This window comes from Staurois parvus, unplaced genomic scaffold (genome assembly GCF_062004578.1).
Source record: "Staurois parvus isolate SC_StPar_1 unplaced genomic scaffold, SC_StPar_1.0 ptg001095l, whole genome shotgun sequence".
NCBI classification, from domain to species: Eukaryota; Metazoa; Chordata; class Amphibia; order Anura; family Ranidae; genus Staurois; species Staurois parvus.
Genome location: NW_028318891.1, coordinates 1,666,720 through 1,683,486, shown reverse-complemented (window position 1 = coordinate 1,683,486; position 16,767 = coordinate 1,666,720). Strand labels below are relative to the sequence as shown.

At 43.7% G+C, this 16,767-nt stretch overlaps 1 protein-coding gene and 2 non-coding genes across 3 annotated transcripts in view; all 3 read left to right on the top strand.

Annotated features, from left to right (window-relative positions):
• Positions 1-16,767, top strand: part of EIF3A (eukaryotic translation initiation factor 3 subunit A) — a 24,204-nt gene extending 7,437 nt beyond the window's left edge. Inside the window, exons 10-23 of the mRNA XM_089658805.1 lie at positions 355-471; positions 716-901; positions 2,243-2,590; positions 3,072-3,176; positions 3,251-3,364; positions 3,628-3,750; positions 4,786-4,939; positions 5,106-5,287; positions 5,654-5,733; positions 5,819-6,852; positions 13,126-13,261; positions 15,387-15,511; positions 16,021-16,193; positions 16,303-16,767. Coding sequence (XP_089514931.1) covers positions 355-471; positions 716-901; positions 2,243-2,590; positions 3,072-3,176; positions 3,251-3,364; positions 3,628-3,750; positions 4,786-4,939; positions 5,106-5,287; positions 5,654-5,733; positions 5,819-6,852; positions 13,126-13,261; positions 15,387-15,511; positions 16,021-16,193 — 2,877 coding nt within the window. The 3' untranslated portion in view covers positions 16,303-16,767. The remainder of the gene's footprint in view (positions 1-354; positions 472-715; positions 902-2,242; positions 2,591-3,071; positions 3,177-3,250; positions 3,365-3,627; positions 3,751-4,785; positions 4,940-5,105; positions 5,288-5,653; positions 5,734-5,818; positions 6,853-13,125; positions 13,262-15,386; positions 15,512-16,020; positions 16,194-16,302) is intronic.
• Positions 518-646, top strand: LOC149440314 (small nucleolar RNA SNORA19). The gene has a single exon (XR_016307685.1). It is a non-coding gene; the product is annotated as a small nucleolar RNA SNORA19 (small nucleolar RNA).
• On the top strand, positions 3,396-3,516 carry LOC149440313 (small nucleolar RNA SNORA54). Its single transcript, XR_016307686.1, has one exon. It is a non-coding gene; the product is annotated as a small nucleolar RNA SNORA54 (small nucleolar RNA).

Genomic DNA, 16,767 nt, shown 5'->3' with positions numbered 1-16,767 from the left:
AATAACTAGAGGGGAACATCGGCTAATAATGACTATAGCTACATCTCATACAGTACATTGGAATATTGGTCAGTGGGAGAACGCTTCTTACGATGGTGACCACTGTGAAGAATGCTTACATATAGCTAAAAAGATCATTGTAAGTTAGTGGTTAAATATCTTGGAGTCACAAATTGCTCAAGAAACCCCTAGCTACCTCTGGAGGAAACCTAGGGTTCCACAGAACTCTGATTGGAAAAGTTTGAGCTATCACTTTTTGTATCTGATATCTGCTCTTCTGTATAAAATATATGCCTGGGAGCATCTCTAGCCTTAAAGTTTTACTGCTTCTAAGGGCTTTCTTTCCATTTACAGGTGGCTCAGATATATCAGAGCATCGAGTTCTCCCGTCTTACCACGCTGGTCCCTTTCGTTGATGCCTTTATGCTGGAAAGAGCCATTGTTGATGCCGCTCGTCACTGTGATCTTCAGGTACGCCTCCAGCATGATCTTCCAGTTGTGTGCAGTAATGGCTTCCAGGCACATCTCATTGGTGCACTCGGTTTACCCAGCTGAGTGCCACTATTTCTGGTGTGCAAGATGAATGTGAAGGTTAATTAGCAGTGTAACTGGCTGTAGTTGCAGTGCCAGTCCCCTTCGTACATGGTTGACCTTCGACCCTCTGTCAGCCTTTGCCATATGGGATGTTCTTTGTATTCATTATGTCTTTGCACAGGTTCGGATAGATCACACATCGCGTACCCTGAGCTTTGGTTCAGACCTGAATTACTCTGCGCGGGAGGACGCCCCAGTGGGACCTTTCCTGCAGAACATGCCCTCTGAACAGATTCGAAATCAACTGACGGCCATGTCCTCTGTGTTATCCAAGGCGGTGTCTGCCATTAAGCCTGCCCATATATTGGTGAGTATACTCCAGGCTTGTTGAGGCATTCTCTCTTCATTGTTCAGCATCAGTATCCCTAGTGGGCTGGAGGAGGCTAATTATTGTTTGGACTTGCTCCAGTTTCATGCAAATCTTTCATTCAGGTTCCTGCACTGTCCCTGAGTCTGGTGGGCCACATTAAGCTAGGTTTGGATGTTCGCAGTGCAGAGTACATTGTACAAACCAGCAGCTGACATCCGAGTTTTGAAAGACTGCATTCTTATAGCTGCTGATTAGTAGTTCTCCACTAAAAATTCAGGTTTGTTGATTTTGGTGGAGATGGCTGATCTCTGAAAAGCTGCAGAATAGAGCAGGAACCTGTATGAATACGGAAAATATGGAGGCTACCTATACTTACCACCTTCTGAAAATGCCAGTTGCTTGGCTGTCTTTAATAGGACACTGATTTGGGGCATGCATATAGCTATTGAAGTCGGAGGAGTGTCAAAGCTCTGCATATGCATATTTTCCAAGGTAGTGGCTTATGATTTTTTGAGGCTCTTGGATCAACATTGCAGTCTAGCAGTCATTTTTTTGCAGCCTTCGTTAGTGTGTCTCTTTTTTTTAATCTCATGAGCTTTTTTTTTTGTTTTGGTTTTTTTTTTGTTTTTCTGTGTAATCCTATGTTTACATGGAGGGGGGAATATGGGTTCATTAGATGTGGCAACCATAATTTAGGGGTGCTGCACAGTGACTGCACTTTACTGTTCCTTATTGTAATCCTGCTTCGGTTCTGGCCAGCCATGAAATCACCGTAGAGCATATTGACACCATATCGGCAATCATTAAGAACAGGTTAATTGTGTTTCCCTTGATGTACAGATGACCATTATTAGAAGGGAGCGTTAACAGATCTGTACGAGATATAATAAAATATGGTACTGTAAACAAATTTGTGAAAACGACAATTGGTAAGCATTACAAAATTTGTGCTGAAACTAGACTACAGATCTCCAAGCACTGGTGTGTATGATGTCAATGTGGGGTGATGGAGCATCCAATGAAACAAATGGGGCATGCTGAAAGCAGAATCTTCATTACCTGCTCTGACAGCCAATTAGACTTTATATTTTCTTTTCTAGGAAAAGGAATCAAGGAACTTCATTAGTTGCTATGGGTAACAGCTGGTGTAGCACCCATAAATCATCCCAGTATGTCATTCCTTCACTGTATTGGGATCTGATGCTCTGTGTGTCATTCCTCCACTGTATGGGGGAGGGCGCTGTTGATGGCCCAGTGTTTCATTCTGCTGTTAGAGGGCTTGTGGGATCTTACGCACAGGAGTCCACTCATTACTTTGTCAATCTTTCCTCTATCCAGCAAGAAAAGGAGGAGCAGCAACAGGTGGCCATAACGGCTTTCCTGAAGAACTCAAGAAAGGAACACCAGCGCATCCTGGCTCGTCGGCAGACTATTGAAGAGCGCAAAGAGCGTCTGGAGAATCTAAATATCCAGAGAGAGAAAGAAGAGCTAGAGCAGAAAGAGGCTGAAATGCAGAAAGTGCGTAAGGCGGAGGAGGAGAGACTGCGTCAAGAGGCCAAAGAGCGTGAAAAGGAACGAATCCTGCAGGAACATGAGCAGATCAAGAAGAAGACTGTGCGTGAGCGACTTGAGCAGATCAAGAAAACGGAACTGGGAGCCAAAGCTTTCAAGGACATCGATATAGAGGTAAGAGTGAAGCTGTACGTGGTGGCCTAATGTTTAACCAGAGGTAAGAGCGAGCCTCTGGCGTGCCTTAAGGTGCAGCAAACATGGTTTTGTATTGAAGATGTATGTTCTTTGTAAAAGGAAAGAGTTGCCGTACATTATACAATTTTCTTGCACAATTTTCCTTTAGAAATACCAAAACCATATAATATGAAGTCAAACCTAAACACTTTCAATTTGTATGCAATCAGGTAGGCCCTTGCACTAAATATTGAATTGAATAATGGATGGCAGGGACTGTATACAAGGTGAGTAGGGTGGAGGTCAAGGAAAAAGTTAGCAATTTTACAGGTGGAGTTGATGTGTGTGGGGTGTCTGGAATTATTGGGGGTCACATAGTGTAGATATTAATACATTTCTGTCTGGTCTGTGTTCTGTTTGAGTTTGACAGTTGTTCTAATATCAGTGGTATTTCCTCCTTCTGTTTTGCTAACCTCTACAGAACCTGGAGGAGCTGGATCCAGACTTCATAATGGCCAAACAAGTGGAGCAGCTAGAAAAGGAGAAAAAAGAACTACAGGAGCGCCTGAAGAACCAGGAGAAGAAGGTGTGGGTCCATCTTTGCTTTGTTTGCTTGAGATATTTGTGAGTTTAGCAGTCTGAGACTCTCTCTTTCTTTAGATCGACTATTTTGAGAGAGCCAAACGGCTGGAAGAAATTCCTCCTATTAAGAAGGCCTATGAGGAGCAGAGGATCAGCGACATGGAGCTGTGGGAGCAGCAGGAGGCAGAACGGGTAAGAAGATGCGTTCAAGTAGCTTCTCACCGCGCACTGTTCGTAATCGGTCATCATCTCTATTGAGGATCGGTTCCATTCCGGTGCCACATTAACCCTCAAAGACCAGGCAGATTAACTTGGGTTAATCTATGTGTTTTTGGGGAACAGTTTACCTTCTTGTTTTTTTGGAATTTTCTCTATAGAGCTGTCCCTTCAGGACAAGAATGAGAAAGTGGCCACATGAATTAATCCCTTCGTTTAATAGAAGCCTCTGTCCATAGATTAAGAATCTGTTGCTGGAGCGGGAGAAGGCAGTGGAGCACAAGAATAGGATGTCCAGGATGTTGGAAGATCAAGATCTCTTTGTATCCAAACTGAAGGCTGCCCGTCTCTCGGTGTATGAGGTAATCTACTGTGTTCATTTCTAGATTGATGGCAGCAAGTTTTTTTTGTATGCTTTGTGGACTGCTTTATATCTGTGGCAGGTTCAGTTCTGGCTGAAAACTTAAACTGAATTGGTTTTTATTCTGGATATACAAATGTTTTATGCATAACCTAATACCTTTGGTAGCATTACATTTTACTTTTCGTTAACCACTTCAATACCGGGCACTTATACCCCCTTCCTGCCCAGGCCAATTTTCAGCTTTCAGTGCTGTCACACGTTGACAATTGCGCTGTCATGCAACACTGTACCCATATGAAATTTTTATCTTTTTTTTATACAAATAGAGCTTTCTTTTGGTGGTATTTAATCGCCACTGGGGTTTTTATTTTTTGCTAAATAAAACAAAAAACACCTGGAACTATTGAACTACTCTGGGCAAGTGATCAGGATTTTTTTTTTTTTTAACAGAAGATTGCTTATACCAATGTATTTCATTGATATTTGCAATCATTGTTACTGAATGAAACTGATTCATTCAGTCTTGTGATTAGCTGTGATCGGGCAAAGCTGATCACATGATTCAGATGGGCTGTGATTGACCCTGTCTGTATCATGTGACTGCCTTGACCAGTCACAGCTAACAACATAATTGTATACAATGGATGGCATGACAGGAAGTCATCCATTGTATACAATTGACGTGATCTGCTGTGATTGGTCACAAGACACTGGCAACGGGCCGGTGTAGTAATATGTCATCGGCTGTGTCCCATGGACACAGCTGATTGACAGATCAGGCCGCCATGCGGCTGCATGAGCGGCACGTTTTGACAGGATGTCATATGACACCCATTCACAACGGCGAGTGTCCTGCCCGGCCGTCCATCTGCTATAGGCCAGGTGGGAAGGTGTTAACCTGGGTGGGCCTGTTTGGTGTTTTCAAAAGCAAAGAGGGTGGAACATCTGATTCTTCATGATGTACTCTTGAGCGTGATCCAAAATTGTGTACATTTGTTTGTTCTAATTTCTGTTCTAATATTGACGATCTCAGGAGAAACTCAAACAGTTCCAGGATCGACTAGCTGAGGAAAGAAAAGCTCGCTTGGAGGAGCGCAAGAGGCAACGCAAGGAAGAGAGGCGTACTGCCTATTACAGGGATAAGGAGGAAGAGGAGCAAATGAAGCAAGAAGAACAGATAAAGAAAGGTATGTCTAACCCTAACCCTCAATGCTTTCAGATGGTGCTTGTTGATCCTGGAATTGATGACCACAATATCATTTAATTAACCTGGTACAGAGCTATAGTCGCTCAACTACTAAACATTAGCCAATTTATCTCATGGGTCATATCTTACCTGCCCATTCTTTACAGAGCGAGAGGAAAGAGATCGGATTGAAAATGAAAAGAGAGAAGCCGAGGAAAAAGAATACCAAGAACGCATTAAGAAACTAGAGGAACAAGAACGCAAGAAACGGCAGAGAGAACTAGAGATCGAGGAGCGAGAGCGTCGTCGGGAGGAGGAACGACGTGGGGGTGATGACTCCTTTAGGAAGGTGTGTTGGTATTTCAGGTGTTTAATACATTACAATGCAAAAGATTCTGTGCTACCTAACGATGTGTGTGACTTCACCAGTCTGCTATTCCAGTCTTTTAAAGGTTCCATTGTCCCTGTAATGCGGTACATTGTTACATTTCTGCTTATTTTCAACCACAAAAGAGATTTCCTTTCACTCCATAGTTCTGAAGCTTGATAAAGTTCAGAAGGCCAAGTTCCTGTCTTCTCACCTATTTTCGGTCATGGTTGTGCTCCATGTGATCTGGGACTTTTTGATACGGGACTGCATCTTGTGCTGCTTGTTTTGCATTGATGTTTCCAATATGAGTACATATTTATTTCCCACTTTTGTCACCTTTCTCAGGAATCACGCTGGGGTGAAAGGGAGGCTGACAGTGGCTGGAGACGTGGAGAGACTACAGATGAACGCAAAGCACCTGAAAGGTAATTCTGAAGTTGATGATCTTTGGGTTCTTGTTATCTTGCCTTATTTCAATATAATTTGTACAATAATGCAATGTTGTTCCAGAGAATGGCGTCGGGGAGGACAAGATCCTGAAAAGCCAGCCAAAATAGAGTCTGAAGATATTCCAGATGACGATGCACATGTTGGAAAGGAAGCAGAGTCCAACACAGATGAAGAAGATAACACACCTGTTCGTCGTGGCCTGAATGAAGATAGACCCCCCAAGCCTGATTTAGATGAGGAAAGGACATCATGGCGTGGTGCAGAAGAGGATCGTGGACCTAGAAGGGGCTTTGAGGAGGACAGAGGGCCCAGGAGAGGGTTGGAAGAGGACAGGGGCCCTAGGAGAGGCTTTGAGGAGGATAGGGGCCCAAGGAGAGGATTTGATGATGATCGTGGCCCCAGAAGAGGGTTTGATGAAGATAGGGGTCCCCGGAGAGGATTTGATGACGACAGAGGACCTCGCAGAGGTTTTGATGAAGACCGAGGACCCCGGAGAGGTTTTGATGATGACCGAGGACCTCGCAGAGGTTTTGATGAAGACCGAGCACCTCGCAGAGGTTTTGATGAAGACCGTGGACCTCGCAGAGGTTTTGATGATGACAGGGGAACCCGCAGAGGCTTTGATGATGACAGGGGACCCCGCAGAGGTTTTGATGATGACAGGGGACCCCGCAGAGGCTTTGATGATGACAGGGGACCCCGCAGAGGCTTTGATGATGACAGGGGACCCCGCAGAGGTTTTGACGATGACAGGGGACCCCGCAGAGGTTTTGACGATGATCGTGGCCCTCGCAGGGGTTTTGATGATGATCGTACTCCCAGAAGAGGCTTTGAAGATGACCGTGGCCCTAGGAGGGGATTTGAAGATGACCGTGGCCCTAGAAGAGGATTTGATGATGATCGGGGTGCACGCCGTGGATTTGATGAAGACCGTGGCCCACGTCGTGTTTTGGATGATGACCGTGGGTCTTGGAGAAGTGCTGAAGATGACAGGGGGCCCAAGCTTGGAGCTGACGATGATAGAGGACCAAGGCGTGGTGGTGATGACGAAGGAGGACAAACTCCCTGGAAGCCTTATGCTGCCAATCGGCCAGGTAAGCTATGAACCCAGTGTTACATTTCTAAAGTTTGCCAATATGATTTTCCTTTGTCCATTGGTAATGCATGAATGGCTAGAACTGAGACAATTGTGTTCTCTGGAGGTCCGATTTATGAGGACCACAATGGATGTTAGAAGAATGGATGGATGAATGAGAGATTCCTCACAATGGCTGGTGTTGGAAATGATTTAGGATTGAAAGATATTGCTTAAAAATGTGAATGTGTAAAAATGCTTTTACTATACAGGGAAATTTTGCTTGTTGCTCTATGTAAAAATAATTCAGAATGTTTGAATAATGCTCAAGTAAAAAACCTTATAAGACTTTCTGATGTTTACATCCTTGTCTTGCATCAGGTCTTGGAACGTGTGTACAGAGCAATATATAACTTATTAAGTCAACTATGAATAAATATATTTTATGGAGCATAGGTTGAAAACACATATATTGTGCACTTGAACTCACTCCCAGGTTTGGTTCACCAAAGGGATCCCACAGCCAGGCCTTATAGAAATTGTACTGGGGCCAGTTGGGATGCTGGCTGTCCCATGATGCTCATGTTCTGGCTTCAATACTGAGTAAGTGACCCAGGACAAAGTGTACAGCCTTCGAAGGCAGACCTTTTTTTCCCTTGATTAGGGACTTGGATCAACATAATATCCTAGCAGTTAGCATTTTCAGAGGCAGATAGCAGCATCCTACATAATTTTTCTTAGCATAGGCTGTCTTCAAGTAGGCTTGGCCCCAGGGAACTTTGTCCTTTAGGCAATGTGAGACGAGTCCCTTGTGAAAGTGTTAGCACTTGCAGTAGACGTTCTGCTGCCTAGTTTGCCTAGGCTCTCTCTTCCTGTTCCTAGACAATCCACTGTTGTAATCAGGAGGGAGTGAAAGAGGTATGTCTATAAAACTTCTAACAGGCTTCTGTGAGCCTGCAAAAAACAGTTTGTGCCTAGGCACTGTCACTGTGTGGAAGTGATCTGCTACCTTTTCATCAGGAAAATATGTTGAGAGAAGGCGCTCCAGTCTCCTGTGTGAATACGTCAGCAGCTGCAAAAATTGTAGCTGGCAACTTTTAATAAACAGCCACTTACCTGTCCCACGATTCAGCGCTGTGTTCACCCCAGCTGTTTTCTTTTCCCATCTGTCCCTGATGCCGGCTTGTTAACTGTGGGCACCCGGCTGTGACAGCTTGTGGCTTCACAGCCTTGTGCCCACTGCACATTGTGAACGGTCCCACAGTCTTCTGGGGCCTGTCACGCGTCCCAGAAAACTAGGAAAGAGGGAGGAGAACTTCACTTCTGATCGCTTATTAGGCAAAATCAGATACCCGCTAACACCCCCCCCCCCCCCTTCCTTTTCAGTAAAGATGGAAATAAGCACAAATGCCTAAAATGTTGTTGAACTGGCACAGTTGGGTTGCAACGATTAGATAACCTTCACCCAGCTATGGGAAAACTAAAAAGTCAGCAGCTTTAAGTACGGTAGCTATAGCTACTGGCTTTTAAGAGAAGCATACTCCCGATTCCTCAGAGGGATTGTGATCTTCTCCACCAGATTCTGTGGGTGGGTATGTTATCCTTGTTTAGTCGAAGAATGAGAAGGTGGGGAGAGAGCACCCCTAACAAAGTACTTTCTCTTTCTTTCATTGAAGGACATAGCCAAAGTCCATGATGGATGAGTTTAATGTGGCCACCTGTGGGACAGGATGCTAGGTGCATCTAACCTAAACACATACCCAGGGGTTGAACCTTTTGGAGGTGATTTTCACCATTAGGGAAAAAATAATCGATGCAAATGTTTTTGCTGGAAAAAGTCACCTGCAAAACATAGCACCCACAATCAGTGGATCGTAATGTCAGGCTCCTGCAGACACATCCTCCAGCTTTTTGCCTGTACTGAAGGCCTTTCAGTTAGAAAGCTAGAGGAGTGTATGGCCTATGTGTGTGCTGATCAGTGTACTCATCTCAATGAACTACAAGCCGTCTGCTGCAGATTTTTATGAATGAATGACATAGCTGTGAGGGCTGAGCCCTGCACAGTTATGCTGTTTTTAACCACTTGCATTCCAGAGGACCAGGCCATTTTTTGCGATGTGGTGTTGTGTTTTTTCAACTGACAATTACGCAGTCATGCAACGCTGCACCCAAACGAAATTTACGTCCCACACACACACAAATAGAGCTTTCTTTCGGTGGTATTTGATCGCCTGTGTGGTTTTTTTATTTTTTTGCGCTATAAACAAAAAAGACCGGCAATTTTGAAAGAAACCCAGTATTTTTGACTTTTTGCTATTAAACATGTCCAGTAAAAAAATTTTAAAAAATCAAATTTCGTCATAAATTTAGGCTAAAATGTATTCTGCTACATGTCTTTGCTAAAGAAAAAAAAAATACCAATACGTGTAAATTAATTAGTTTACATGAAAGTTATAGCGTTTACAAATGGTGGTTTATATAGTGGATTTTTTTTAAACTAGTAATCACGGGGATCAGTGACTTATAGCGGGACTGCGGTGGGCATTCTTACACTGGGGGGAACTGACTTGGTGTCACTGACATCCCCAGTGACACCAATAAAGTGATCAGTGCTAATAAAAAGCACTGACACTGTACTAATGGCACTGGGCAGGAAGGGGTTAACATGTGGGGTGATTAAAGGGTTAACTGTGTGCTGTTTTACTACTTGGGCTTGTGTGTGTTTTACACTGTAAGCACACTTCTATGCAGAGCCATACAAGGCAGTGTGCTGACGGGAGAGATCTGTATTGTTTACATACAGGGCTCTCCCCGTCAAAAATCATTGGTGATCGCTGGGTGACAGCTGAGGCCGCGAAAGTGGCGTGGGTAGGGCGTGCGTGCCCCCCACGTAGAACTGCAAAATCACCTGTGTGTGTGTGTATGTATATATGTATATATACACATACAGTCAGGTCCATAAATATTGGGACATCGACACAATTCTAACATTTCTGGCTCTATACACCACCACAATGGATTTGAAATGAAACGAACAAGATGTGATTTAACTGCAGACTGTCAGCTTTAATTTGAGGGTATTTACATCCAAATCAGGTGATCGGTGTAGGAATTACAACAGTTAGCATATGTGCCTCCCACTTGTTATGGGACCAAAAGTAATGGGACAATTGGCTTCTCAGCTGTTCTATGGCCAGGTGTGTGTTATTGCCTCATTATCCCAATTACAATGAGCAGATAAAAGGTCCAGAGTTCATTTCAAGTGTGCTATTTGCATTTGGAATCTGTTGCTGTCAACTCTCAAGATGAGATCCAAAGAGCTGTGACTATCAGTGAAGCAAGCCATCATTAGGCTGAAAAAACAAAACAAACCCATCAGAGAGATAGCAAAAACATTAGGCGTGGCCAAAACAACTGTTTGGAACATTCTTAAAAAGAAGGAACGCACCGGTGAGCTCAGCAACACCAAAAGACCCGAAAGACCACAGAAAACAACTGTGGTGGATGAGAGAAGAATTCTTTCCCTGGTGAAGAAAACACCCTTCACAACAGTTGGCCAGATCAAGAACACTCTCCAGGAGGTAGGTGTATGTGTGTCAAAGTCAACAATCAAGAGAAGACTTCAGAGTGAATACAGAGGGTTCACCACAAGATGGAAACCATTGGTGAGCCTCAAAAACAGGAAGGCCAGATTAGAGTTTGCCAAACGACATCTAAAAAGACCTTCACAGTTCTGGAACAACATCCTATGGACAGATGAGACCAAGATCAACTTGTACCAGAGTGATGGGAAGAGAAGAGTATGGAGAAGGAAAGGAACTGCTCATGATCCTAAGCATACCACCTCATCAGTGAAGCATGGAGGTGGTAGTGTCATGGCGTGGGCATGTATGGCTGCCAATGGAACTGGTTCTCTTGTATTTTTTGATGATGTGACTGCTGACAAAAGCAGCAGGATGAATTCTGAAGTGTTTCGGGAATATTATCTGCTCATATTCAGCCAAATGCTTCAGAACTCATTGGACGCCGCTTCACAGTGCAGATGGACAATGACCCAAAGCAGACTGCAAAAGCAACCAAAGAGTTTTTTAAGGGAAAGAAGTGGAATGTTATGCAATGGACAAGTCAATCACCTGACCTGAATCCGATTGAGCATGCATTTCACTTGCTGAAGACAAAACTGAAGGGAAAATGCCCCAAGAACAAGCAGGAACTGAAGACAGTTGCAGTAGAGGCCTGGCAGAGCATCACCAGGGATGAAACCCAGCGTCTGGTGGTGTCTATGCGTTCCAGACTTCAGGCTGTAATTGACTGCAAAGGATTTGCAACCAAGTATTAAAAAGTGAAAGTTTGATTTATGATTATTATTCTGTCTCATTACTTTTGGTCCCTTAACAAGTGGGAGGCACATATGCAAACTGTTGTAATTCCTACACCGTTCACCTGATTTGGATGTAAATACTCTCAAATTAAAGCGGACAGTCTGCAGTTAAAGCACATCTTGTTCGTTTCATTTCAAATCCATTGTGGTGGTGTATAGAGCCAAAAATGTTAGAATTGTGTTGATGTCCCAATATTTATGGACCTGACTGTATATGTGTGTGTGTGTATATGTATATATATATATATGTATATATATATGTATATATAGTGACTTTACACCTGTGTGTGTGCCACCCTGTACCAGTATTTCTGCTATAGGGTGGCGTGGAAGCGGTTAAATGTGGCTGAGGGGGAGAACACCCACCCCCTGTCACGTGGAGAGGGGGGGGGGGGTCATAGAAGTCCTGGAACATGCTATACCCTAAATACGTGTGTTTAAGCGTTCTATAGATGAACTAGGCTTTTAAATACTCAACACATCTTCGGGTTTGGTGGAGTACTGTGTTTACATTTGTCAGATTGTCAGCGAATTTATAACCTAAGGCATTCATGAGATGATCAGGATAGATTTGACAATTGTATTTAGTTGCTGAATCTGAAATGTTGTGTTTCTTTTTACTTTTGTGGCCATGTCTTTGTGATTTGAAGTGCTGGGCCAAAGTGTAGACTGAAGTATGCTGTCTGCTGACATTCAGCTGATCCAGATGCTGGAGGGATCCCAACTTTAATGTCAGGATCCACCCAGATGCCTTATCTGCAGCTGTCAGCCTCTCCGCTCACTGCTGAGAGCCTGAGCCAGCCACTCCTGCCCCTTCCACAGCCTGAGACTCCAGTGAGTGCTGAAGGGGACAGAGCAAAGAGTGAGTGACACAGTCACCGGGTCTCTGGTCACTGGAGACAGAGAACTGAGCAATTAGCTGTCTCCGATCGCTCAGTTCTCAGTTTAAAGGTGTTGGCGAACAAATGCAGCTTTGGATCAATGCTACATCCACCTAGATGAGCATGGATGTTTTGTTGTTTTTCCAAAACTGGCACTTCCCTTTTAAAGTGTATGTTGCCCCAGAACCTTATATTGGATATGTGGTCTTTCTGGGGTTTATGTAAATGTTGGTAAATCCAGCCTTTATTTATTGAGGTGGGAAATACCCGGTGATCCTACGAAGTCTCCCTTCTTTCCTAATTCTGACCATACCAAGCAGGGAAGCAGATCCAAGGTGGTATGGTCAGTTTACTTTGCTGTGCGACTTGCTTGGAGTTGCAGGCACAATGCTGCTGCTGCACGGCGTGCCTGTGCCTCCCACATTTGGGTTGACCACCATGCCCCCACACCTATCTCCTTGAAGCCTCTGTTAATAAGGCAGGTGAGACAACCAAACTGACTACGGGAGGCACAGTGTTCTATACCTCCAGGAACAGAGGAGTCCTTGTGTGTCCACCCAGTAGACACACCTGGTCCCCTGCTCTAGGGAACAGGACAAATGGAAGCTGTGTGGTCATGTCACCATATACAGCTTTTATTTATATATATATATATATATATATATATATATATATATATATATATATATATATATATATATATATACTTTGTGTGGGTTCTGTTTTTATTTGTATAATAAAGGCAATTACAGATGGAAAATACATTGTACTGTAGTATAGCTGGCTAGGACGGTAGGGTGTTCACAAATACTTTTAAAGCATCAAACTGATGGGTACCATCTCTATAACTTGGTTAAAGACCATTCAATTGGCAAGGTTCACTCTTTCGGGCAGCGGTTTTTGGTTGGCTGAATATCCAGATCTTGTCACTGCGCTGGAAGGGTCTGCTTTGGGGACACGTGATGTCCCAACATAGGAGATATGGGCAAATTATAAAGGTTTTTTTTTTTATTAAACATTCCTATTTTAGGTGGCTGGAGGGAGCGAGAGAAAGCTCGGGAAGACAGTTGGGGCCCTCCAAGGGAATCTAAGGCTTCTGAAGATCAGGAGTGGTCCAGAGATGATGATGACCCAGACTCCGAGCAAGAAAAGCTCCCCCCTGTCAGGTGAGTTGGTTGGCTGTAATTTGGAGAGTCACACAAACTGTGCATGTAAGTGTGTTTTTGGCGGTAGGATTAGAAGGCGTCTAGAAGATTTATTCAGGGGAAGGTGTACTGGTTTCTAGTTTTATGTTTTAGAACTGTATAAGAATCCTAATGTTACATTGTTGGCCAGACACGGGAAAATGATTTGAGTACTTATTTCAGATAATTGCAAGATGAGCAAACTGTGTAGCCAGGCAGTGGGGAAAAGTGAATAGAATTCTAGGATGTGTCACTAGAGTGATCCACCAGCAGGAAGGAGGTCTTGATTCCTCTATATCAGGGGTGGGCAACTGTGGCCCTTCTGCTGTTGTGGAACTACATGTCTAATGAGGCATTGATTGCAAGACTGACAGTTACAAACGTGATTCCCAGAGGCATGATGGGACTTGTAGTTATGAAACAGCTGGAGAGCCATAGTTTGCCAACCCCGGCCCTATATAGATCCTCCGATAGACCTTTTTCAGAATACTTTGTCTAGTTCTGGAAACCTCACTTACAAAAAGGTATTTAGATATTCAAAAAGGTCTGAGAATACATTAAAGTGGTTGTAAACTCTTAGATGTACCCAGGTAAATTACTTTTCTCAAGTGATAAACAGGTACAACTTATGTAGGAGTATTTATTTTATCTGAGTATCTACATCCTTTTCTTTTCTGTATCTGTTCAAAGTTCAGAATTCATCAAGCTTGTCTGAGCTGTCAGAAAAAAAGGAGGTGGAGAGCTGAAATTACACTCTGGAGAGCTCTGAGAGCTGACACACACCCTCTTCACACAGCAACAGAGCTGAGGCTGTCAATCAGCTGGAGTTGCCTCCAGTCACCCTTTTTGTTTTGGTGTCAGGAAAACTTATCAGAAATCATGCTGATAGCAGCGGAATGAGACAGCAGACAGAAATGACACTTAGTACTCATAAATGAGACCAGTACACACTATAGAGGGATATGCTTTGTTCATATTTCATGTCTGAGGTTTACAGCCACTTTAAGGACTTCTTCAAATGTGAAGTTGGGGGTGTGAGGGGGTTCTGAAAGCAGGTGGTTGCACTGCGGTATTACCACCTGTCTGAACACTTGCCTACAGCTGCTCATGGCTGTACACGTCGCTGCAAAAATTTAACAGCATGTCACTTTCCGCAGGTGGTACTGCCACCGAACATGACTAATGCAGTTTAATGGGGCTGCGCTGGAGCCACATCACTTACAATGCAGAAAATTGTGGAGGGTAGTGCGGCATTGGATGCAGTTTTAGCACAGCCTCATAGACTTGGTTGCATTCGACATGCCTTATGACAGTCTGATGACTGTTTAGTTTTGCTTGTGCTCTGTATATGGCTGATTGTCAGCGAGTGTTCAGCTGGCCAACCTGGGGGGAAGCATTAAAACCATGGGTCAACCACCTAGTTTTAACGTCCCCTGGCCGCTCATGTGAACAAAGCCTTAGAGTATCTACTCAAGAACTAAATGTTATATAGCTTACCAGTCATTAGATGTGGTGGCTATATTCGTTTTCTCTGTGTTTTGTTTTTTGTTTTGTTTTTTTATTTATTTTTTTGGCTAAAAACATTTTTTGCATCTACAGAAAAATACTTGAAATCCTATAACTTCCTGTGTACCGTAACTGAATTACGATCCTATCTGCCTTCCCAACACTCAACTGCAAACTGCTGGAAACCTTCATAAGTAATGGCATGAGGGAAGGGATAGGCATTTATACCCCCAAAACTACACCTTCCAAGAGTCCTTTCCCTACACAAAGTGTGTGGGTTAGCTGTTGACAATCAAGAAGTAGTAAAGTTTTGCAGGAAAAGAAATCCATATAGGCATATGAAAAAGGACAGAGAGGCGGAGATGGGCTGAGTTCTGTAGTACAGCATGCAGTGTTGAGCGCACTGATTGGTAGTTTCACTACAGTAAAGGCAGAGTTGTCAGCACACTGGAAGTATGAAACTCTGGATTTCATGCAGATCAATAGGTTATGTAGCTTTCTTTGGAGGTTTTTAAAGAGAATATGCATGTATTGCTGAGATCTACTGAATGTTTGTTTTATTATGCCCTAACTTACATTTTCAAATGATTCCACTTTTCAGAGATGAGCCTAACTGGAGGCGCGGAGGCGAAGAGGCCTTCCCTTCCAGAAAAGACCAGAGTAGAGAAGAAAATCAAGATAAAAAGGATGACCGGCGACGTCCTATAAAATCTGACAGAGATGAACGTGAGTTTTTCTTGTTCCTGCCATTTTGTACTCCTAAGACTGCAACTTGCAAGCAGACGGCATAAAGTACAGTCTGTCCTGCTCTCATTTATTCCAAGACCGAGATCAGCAAGCAGACAGTAGTAGTCTCCTTCATGACCTGACGATAAGGCCTCGTTCACACATGGCATACTAAAGTGTACACCCGTGGTGTGTCAGTGTCCCATGAATCTCTGTTCAGGCAGCCCCATTGATGTCAGGTGGAACGCGGCAGTAGCATGGACACAGCCGCTACTCCTAATTTGACATCCATGTGCATGTGGGCCCATGAGTTTGGGGACACGCATCTGCACTCACGCAGATGTCTAATTGAGAGCAATGGCTGCATCCCAGTTCCTGCTGCGTCCTGAGGGTAAACACAGCTTTGTATTCTCCGTGTGAATGAGGCTTAGGTAGTATAGTCTGGTGTTTTCTGTCTTTACCTCATTCCCTGCTTTAATATTAATAATATCGGCATTCTGATATTCCAGCGAGTCCGTGGAGAAGAACTGAAGACAAAGAAGAGCGTAGTACTCCGATACGAGCCTCTCCAGGAGAAAAAGAGAAACCATCATGGCGAGCAGAAAAAAGGGACGAAAAAGACGCATCTCGCCGTACCAAAAATGAGATAGATGAGGATGGCTGGACAACCGTACGCCGCTAGGTATATACCGGGCGTTTATTGTCTATATAAGGTCCTTCCCAGAATGAATAAGTCTGCATCTAGTCCCCTCATTATTGATGTCCTCTCAGAACTCTGAATTCACTTTCAGGACGAAGATCTGGTAAAGTGTCCAGGCCCTCTACTCGCTGCATGACAGACCGAGCTGAGGAATGTCCCGCTGTTCAGCCCATGTGACCTTTGCTCTCATTTATGTGATTTTCCTGCACAAACCTCCCAGCTTCTGTCTATGAGCGTGTTTAACATAACCTGTAACATGGTACTCATGGATCGGCTTCTACCTTAACTAGCAAGACTTTGGCCATTGTGGCTTCTTCCATAAGCTGCATCAAGTACTTAAAGTGAATGTCCGGCCATAACTCTAACCCTGGGCCAGATATTCACTTTAAATGGTGGATCTTAAGAAATTGTAGTTTTGAGGTCTGATTTTAGCCCTTCTTATCCTCTCTAATCGCTGTGTTGCTGCAATGGTTGTATCAATGAGCATTATGGTGTTATTTGGGTCAACACAGGATCTATTGCTGCTTATTCAATAAAATAAAACTTGCTGGAAAAA